Source organism: Protomyctophum bolini (genome assembly GCF_963924005.1).
Source record: "Protomyctophum bolini genome assembly, chromosome: 14".
Lineage (NCBI taxonomy): Eukaryota > Metazoa > Chordata > Actinopteri > Myctophiformes > Myctophidae > Protomyctophum > Protomyctophum bolini.
Window position 1 is genome coordinate 257,153 of NC_137875.1, and position 9,297 is coordinate 266,449.

General features: G+C 44.3%; 1 protein-coding gene across 1 annotated transcript in view; it reads left to right on the forward strand.

Annotated features, from left to right (window-relative positions):
* LOC308328303 (LIM domain-binding protein 3-like) overlaps positions 1-9,297 on the forward strand; it is a 46,369-nt gene extending 37,072 nt beyond the window's left edge. The window contains 8 exon segments of the mRNA XM_080782071.1: positions 1-242; positions 741-848; positions 1,299-1,456; positions 2,578-2,783; positions 3,498-3,678; positions 4,395-4,515; positions 7,014-7,129; positions 8,457-9,297. The exon segment at positions 1-242 is cut by the window's left edge and continues 48 nt beyond it. Of these exon segments, the coding sequence (XP_080638197.1) occupies positions 1-242; positions 741-848; positions 1,299-1,456; positions 2,578-2,783; positions 3,498-3,678; positions 4,395-4,515; positions 7,014-7,129; positions 8,457-8,546 (1,222 nt within the window). The 3' untranslated portion in view covers positions 8,547-9,297.

Sequence of the window (9,297 nt, forward strand, 5' to 3'; positions counted from 1 at the left end):
AGGCCCGCCCCCTCAGCAGTACCAGCCAATGCCGCAGCAGTACCAGCAGTATCAGCACCCTCCCATGCAGCAAGGCCCACCCATGATGCCACAAGGCCCACCCATGATGCCACAAGGCCCACCCATGATGCCACAAGGCCCGCCCATGATGCCACAAGGCCCACCCATGATGCCACAAGGCCCACCCATGATGTCACAAGGCCCGCCCATGATGCCACAAGGCCAACCCATGATGCAGCAAGGTGATTCAATTCAATTCAATGTTATTAAAGTGTCGAATCACAACCGTGACTGAGAATCATCTCCAAAAATAACTTTAATCCATGTTTTTAGTTTAGTTTATTTGATCGTCCTTCAGTTTCAAATACAATATTTACAACAAAGCTGTTATAAAACATGAAGATGATCAAAAGAAATGGGCGGAAGCAGAACATGATTCATAATACTCATTACATTAACATTATGAATGATTCATAATACTCATTACATTAACATTAACATTATGAATGCCTGTCCTACTTACAGCAGAACAGGATTCGTAAACTCATAGTTAACAGATTCACAAAACAAAACTTTATTTTGAACTCCATGGACACATTTTTAATATGTGACAATGTGCATATTAATGATATAATAATATAATCTAAACTTAATTTATAATCTGTGTAAATTAAGTTTGTTTTGATTTGATGTCAATGTGCTTCATTATAAATTAAGTTTGTTTTTGATTTGATTTGAAGGCCCGCCCATGATGTCACAAGCCATGCAGCAGAGCTCCATCCAGATTCCGATGGGTGGCCCCGCCCCCAAGGTGGTTAGCTCCACCTCCATCTATCCCACCCAACCTGGTAAGGACCGCCCCCTCATTAGCATATAATATATACCCCACCCACCCTGGTAAGGACCGCCCACTCATTAGCATATAAACCCCATCCACACTGGTAAGGACCACCCCCCCATTAACATATAAACCACACCCACCCTGTTAAGGACCACCCCCTCATTAACATATAAACCACACCCACCCTGGTAAGGACCACCCCCTCATTAACATATAAACCACACCCACCCTGGTAAGGACCACCCCTCATTAACATATAAACCACACCCACCCTGGTAAGGACCACCCCTCATTAACATATAAACCACACCCACCCTGGTAAGGACCACCCCTCATTAACATATAAACCACACCCACCCTGGTAAGGACCACCCCCTCATTAGAATAAAGCCCCACCCCTGGTAAGAACATTCGCCCCAGTCTCTGTGACACCCAGGTCTCTTTCCCCTGTGCCTAGGCTCCGCCCCAGGCCCCGCCCCTGCCCCGGGGGCCCAGCCCGCGGCCCCTCCCCCCTCCAGCGCCAACCGACCCCCCTGGGTGACGGACGACGGCTTCGCCGACAAATACGACCCCGCCAAGACCACCACGACGGTCAAGATACAGCCCCTCCCCCAGGTAAGACCACACCCACAATACAGCCCCTCCCCCAGGTTAGACCACACCCACAATACAGCCCCTCCCCAAGGTAAGACCACACCCACCATACAGCCCCTCCCCCAGGTAAGACCACACCCACAATATACAGCCCCTCCCCCAGGTAAGACCACACCCACCATACAGCCCCTCCCCCAGGTAAGACCACACCCACCACAATATACAACCCCTCCCCCAGGTAAGACCACACCCACCATACAGCCCCTCCCCCAGGTTAGACCACACCCACCACAATATACAGCCCCTCCCCCAGGTAAGACCACACCCACCACAGTATACAGCCCCTCCCCCATTTCCCCCGATCCGATATACAGGTTTAATGTTTGTTTTTAGTTCAATGTTTGTTTTAAAAACGTCATTGACAATGAAGGGAACATGTATTCCATCTTGTCCCTAAACACAGACATTAAACTCCATCTTGTCCCTAAACACAGACATTAAACTCCATCTTGTCCCTAAACACAGACATTAAACTCCATCTTGTCCCTAAACACAGACATTAAACTCCATCTTGTCCCTAAACACAGACATTAAACTCCATCTTGTCCCTAAACACAGACATTAAACTCCATTGACAATGAAGGGAACATTTACGCCATCTTGTCCCTAAACACAGACATTAAACTCCATCTTGTCCCTAAACACAAACATTAAACTCCATCTTGTCCCTAAACACAGACATTAAACTCCATTGACAATGAAGGGAACATGTATTCCATCTTGTCCCTAAACACAAACATTAAACTCCATCTTGTCCCTAAACACAGACATTAAACTCCATTGACAATGAAGGGAACATGTATTCCATCTTGTCCCTAAACACAGACATTACAAAACACAAACATGTACGCCATCTGATTGATATTAATCACGTATTCTTTTGGCTCCCGATCCGATCATTCTGACATTATATATAGTGAATAGCAGATCTACAAGCTCGTAGTGCGCCACTCGGTAGTGTTGTGAAACATGAGGGTATTTCACAAAACTGAATTTAGAACACGTCATTTTAATTTCGATGTCAGACGTAAATGGGCTAGACAATGACGTAATCACTGTGACTCCCCCCCTCTCTCCCCCAGGCCGCCCCTCCTCCCCCCGCCTACATCCCGGGCCCCCCTCCCCCCGCTGCGGCGCCCGCCCCCCCCAACCCTAACGCCGCCCCCTTCAACCAGAGCCCCGCCCCTTTCTCCGCCCCCTCCGTGGCGAGGGGCGTGGCCCAGCGGGCCGAGCGCTACACGGGAGGAACCCGGACGCCGCTGTGTGGATCCTGCAACGGAGTGATCAGGTGACCTGCCTGTCTGTCTGCCTGTCTGACTGAACCTGTCTGTCTGTCTGTCTGTCTGTCTGTCTATATATATATTGATAGTAATATTTATGTATATTTCTCTACCAGAGGACCCTTCCTGGTGGCATTGGGTCGTTCGTGGCACCCAGAGGAGTTAAACTGTAATATTTATGTATATTTATGTATATTTGTGTATATTTCTCTCCCAGAGGACCCTTCCTGGTGGCGTTGGGTCGTTCGTGGCACCCAGAGGAGTTAAACTGTAATATTTATGTATATTTATGTATATTTGTGTATATTTCTCTCCCAGAGGACCCTTCCTGGTGGCGTTGGGTCGTTCGTGGCACCCAGAGGAGTTAAACTGTAATATTTATGTATATTTATGTATATTTGTGTATATTTCTCTCCCAGAGGACCCTTCCTGGTGGCGTTGGGTCGTTCGTGGCACCCAGAGGAGTTAAACTGTAATATTTATGTATATTTATGTATATTTGTGTATATTTCTCTCCCAGAGGACCCTTCCTGGTGGCGTTGGGTCGTTCGTGGCACCCAGAGGAGTTCAACTGTAATATTTATGTATATTTATGTATATTTGTGTATATTTCTCTCCCAGAGGACCCTTCCTGGTGGCGTTGGGTCGTTCGTGGCACCCAGAGGAGTTAAACTGTAATATTTATGTATATTTGTGTATATTTGTGTATATTTCTCTCCCAGAGGACCCTTCCTGGTGGCGTTGGGTCGTTCGTGGCACCCAGAGGAGTTTAACTGCCACTACTGCCACTCCTCTCTGGCAGACGTGAGCTTCGTGGAGGAGCAGAACGCCGTCTACTGTGAGAACTGCTACGGGGAGTTCTTCGCCCCGACCTGCGCTCGCTGTAGCACCAAGATCATGGGGGTGAGGCACGCACGCACGCACGCACACACACACGCACACACGCACGCACACACACACGCACACACGCACGCACGCACACACACACGCACGCACACACACACGCACGCACGCACACGCACATGCACGCACGCACACACGCATGTACACACGCACGCACGCACACACGCACGCACGCACACGCACATGCACGCAAGCACGCACACAATTTACATTTAGCAGACACTCTTAATCCAGAGCGATTTACATTAAGCAAGAACAAAAAGCATTGCAATACATAAAAAAGTAGTTATCATGAAACATGCGTAAGCTAAGAACATAACAGTGGCACTACCGATCTCACACAATTGGTCTCACACCATCGGTCTCACACAATCGGTCTCACACAATCGGTCTCACACAATCGGTCTCTCACAATCGGTCTCTCACAATCGGTCTCACACAATCGGTCTCTCACAATCGGTCTCTCACAATCGGTCTCACACAATCGGTCTCACACAATCGGTCATTCCCTCCTCCTTCACCAGCAGCGATGCAGTTTATAAATCCAACGTTAGTAGTTAGTAGGAGTCAATAGTCGACTCGAAACAACTTTGGCGATTTGTTGACGGACAGGAAGTGATGTGGTTGTCATGTGGTGTGTTGACAGGAAGTAATGCCATGTGTCATGCGGTGTGTTGACAGGAAGTGATGTCATGTGTCATGTGGTGTGTTAACAGGAAGTGATGCACGCCCTGAGGCAGACGTGGCACACCACGTGCTTCGTGTGCGCAGCGTGTGGGAAGGCTTTCGGAAACAGTCTGTTTCACATGGAGGACGGAGAGCCGTACTGCGAGAAGGGTCAGTACCACTACACTACACACTATACACTACACACTATACACTACACACTATACACTACACACTACACACTATACACTATACACTACACACTACACACTACACACTACACACTACACACTATACAATACACACTACACACTATACACTACACACTATACAATACACACTACACACTATACACTACACACTACACACTATACAATACACACTACACACTATACACTATACACTACACACTATACACTACACACTATACACTACACACTACACACTATACAATACACACTACACACTACACACTATCCACTACACACTACACACTACACACTATACAATACACACTACACACTATACACTACACACTACACACTATACAATACACACTATACACTACACACTACACACTATACACTACACACTATACACTACACACTACACACTATACAATACACACTACACACTACACACTACACACTATACAATACACACTACACACTATACACTACACACTACACACTATACAATACACACTACACACTACACACTATACACTACACACTACACACTATACACTAACATAGAGGAAACAGTCTGTTTCACATGGAGGACGGAGAGCCGTACTGCGAGAAGGGTCAGTACCACTACAATACACACTATACACTACACACTACACACTACACACTATACACTATACACTATACACTACACACTACACACTATACACTATACACTACACACTACACACTACACACTATACAATACACACTACACACTATACACTATACACTACACACTACACACTACACACTATACACTACACACTACACACTACACACTACACACTATACACTACACACTACACACTACACACTACACACTATACACTATACACTACACACTACACACTACACACTATACACTACACACTACACACTACACACTACACACTACACACTATACACTACACACTACACACTACACACTACACACTATACACTACACACTACACACTACACACTATACACTATACACTACACACTACACACTATACACTATACACTACACACTATACACTAACATAGAGGAAACAGTCTGTTTCACATGGAGGACGGAGAGCCGTACTGCGAGAAGGGTCAGTACCACTACACACTACACACTACACACTACACACTACACACTATACACTATACACTACACACTATACACTATACAATACAAACTATACACTACACACTACACACTACACACTATACACTATACACTACACACTACACACTACACAATACACACTACACACTACACACTACACACTATACACTATACAATACACACTACACACTACACACTATACACTACACACTATACACTACACACTACACACTACATACTATACACTATACAATACACACTATACACTACACACTACACACTACACACTACACACTATACACTATACACTACACACTATACACTATACAATACACACTACACACTACACACTATACAATACACACTACACACTATACACTATACAATACACACTATACACTACACACTACACACTACACACTATACACTATACACTACACACTACACACTATACACTACACACTACACACTACACACTACACACTATACACTACACACTACACACTACACACTATACAATACACACTACACACTACACACTACACACTATACACTACACACTACACACTACACACTATACACTATACAATACACACTACACACTACACACTACACACTATACACTACACACTATACACTACACACTACACACTACACACTATACACTATACAATACACACTATACACTACACACTACACACTACACTATACACTACACACTACACACTACACACTACACACTATACACTATACAATACACACTACACACTACACACTACACACTATACACTACACACTACACACTACACACTACACACTACACACTATACACTACACACTATACACTACACACTACACACTATACACTACACACTATACACTATACAATACACACTATACACTACACACTACACACTATACACTACACACTATACACTATACACTACACACTATACACTATACAATACACACTACACACTACACACTATACAATACACACTACACACTACACACTATACACTATACAATACACACTATACACTACACACTACACACTACACACTACACACTACACACTACACACTATACACTATACACTATACACTACACACTATACACTAACATAGAGGAAACAGTCTGTTTCACATGGAGAGGTCAGTACCCTAAGTGTCATGGATGTGACTTAATCTCTCTCTCTCTCTCTCTCTCTGTCTGTAATGTAAAGTGAATGTCTCTCTCCCCTCCAGACTACATCTCTCTCTTCAGTACTAAGTGTCATGGATGTGACTTAATCTCTCTCTCTCTCTCTGTCTGTAATGTAAAGTGAATGTCTCTCTCCCCTCCAGACTACATCTCTCTCTTCAGTACTAAGTGTCATGGATGTGACTTCCCGGTTGAAGCAGGAGATAAATTCATCGAGGCTCTGGGACACACCTGGCACGACACCTGCTTCGTCTGCGCTGTGAGTACAACTACAATACCCACAATGCACCACTACACTTTAGAGCGTTGCAGTCCCGCCCCCTTTCATGACGACGCCAGGCCCAGGAAATAATTCCCAATGCATTTTTCCCATAGACATTTCAAAAAGTATTTATTCAAAGACCTTTCCCACAGGACATATCGCACAGGGCCTCGCATTTCTCCCAGACGCCTCTGACACCAGAGCCATCCAATAGAAGAGTTAGGACATTGAGGGGGCAGAAACCCAGAGCCATCTAATAGAAGAGTTAGGACATTGAGGGGACAGAAACCCAGAGCCATCTAATAGAAGAGTTAGGACATTGAGGGGGCAGAAACCCAGAGCCATCTAATAGAAGAGTTAGGACATTGAGGGGGCAGAAACCGAGCGCTTTTCATGCAGCCTGAACTGAGACAAGCTGGAGTTGGAAATACATTGTTTTCAACGAGGGCGGCGCAAATAAGTGCTATTTTAAGCATGTGTGCAACATGACAACTGTTTTAAAGTATCGTACAGTGACAACTAAAGTCTATGTAGGAGAGCCTCCATTGGACTGAAGCCAATAGAAGTCTATGTAGAAGAGCCTCCATTAGACTGAAGCCAATAGAAGTCTATGTAGGAGAGCCTCCGTTGGACTGAAGCCAATAGAAGTCTATGTAGGAGAGCCTCCAGTGGACTGAAGCCAATAGAAGTCTATGTAGAAGAGCCTCCATTGGACTGAAGCCAATAGAAGTCTATGTAGGAGAGCCTCCATTGGACTGAAGCCAATAGAAGTCTATGTAGGAGAGCCTCCATTAGACTGAAGCCAATAGAAGTCTATGTAGGAGAGCCTCCGTTGGACTGAAGCCAATAGAAGTCTATGTAGGAGAGCCTCCATTGGACTGAAGCCAATTAAGTTTATGTAGGAGAGCCTCCATTGGACTGAAGCCAATAGAAGTTTATGTAGGAGAGCCTCCATTGGACTGAAGCCAATAGAAGTCTATGTAGAAGAGCCTCCGTTGGACTGAAGCCAATAGAAGTCTATGTAGGAGAGCCTCCAGTGGACTGAAGCCAATAGAAGTCTATGTAGGAGAGCCTCCATTGGACTGAAGCCAATAGAAGTTTATGTAGGAGAGCCTGTGGTAAGAACTGAGGAGGTACTGAACCTCCTCTATGTACTCTACCCTTGACGCTATTGACGTAATGAATCAAATTGTTTTATTCCCTATAATCGGGGGCTTAATGTAGAAAAATGTAGCAACTTTTGGCCGATGTAATCTATCTAAAACCGTCCGAAATCCTCTCTCTCTCTCTGTAATGTAAAGTCAATGTCTCTCTCTCTCTCTAGGTGTGTAATGTGAACCTGGAGGGTCAGCCCTTCTACTCCAAGAAGGATAAACCTCTGTGTAAGAAACACGCTCACGCCATCAACGTCTAGACGCCTCCCTGCTGCCCCCCGGTGGCCGTCAGGAGCCGCCCAACACCAACACCACCACAGCGGGCGGGGGTGAGGAGGGTCCCTGCCATGCCCCCCCCCCCCTCCCCCTCAGTCACCTCCACGACTAAAATAACCCACAAGCTGAAGTGGAACACCTAAACTGAGGAAAACAACACCTGTATGTGTTTTTAGAATGCCCTTATAAGGAATAACTACTTTTTTTTGCATTTTTAGTTTTTAGTTTTTTTTTTGCGTTCACATTCAGTGATAACACGTTTTCACACGATGCTGTTTTTTGAACACGGAAATGACGAGATTGTTACGACAGACAGACAGACAGACAGAGAGACAGACAGACAGACAGACAGACAGACTACTGTTGAATTACAGCTCGCTTACTTTATACAAACACACTAGATTATTATCCAAGAAATAAACTAGATTATATGCAATACATGAACTAAATAAACTAGATTATATGCAATACATGAACTAAATAAACTAGATTATATGCAATACATGAACTAAATAAACTAGATTATATGCAATACATGAACTAAATAAACTAGATTATATGCAATACATGAACTAAATAAACTAGATTATATGCAATACATGAACTAAATAAACTAGATTATATGCAATACATGAACTAAATAAACTAGATTATATGCAATACATGAACTAAATAAACTAGATTATATGCAATACATGAACTAAATAAACTAGATTATATGCAATACATGAACTA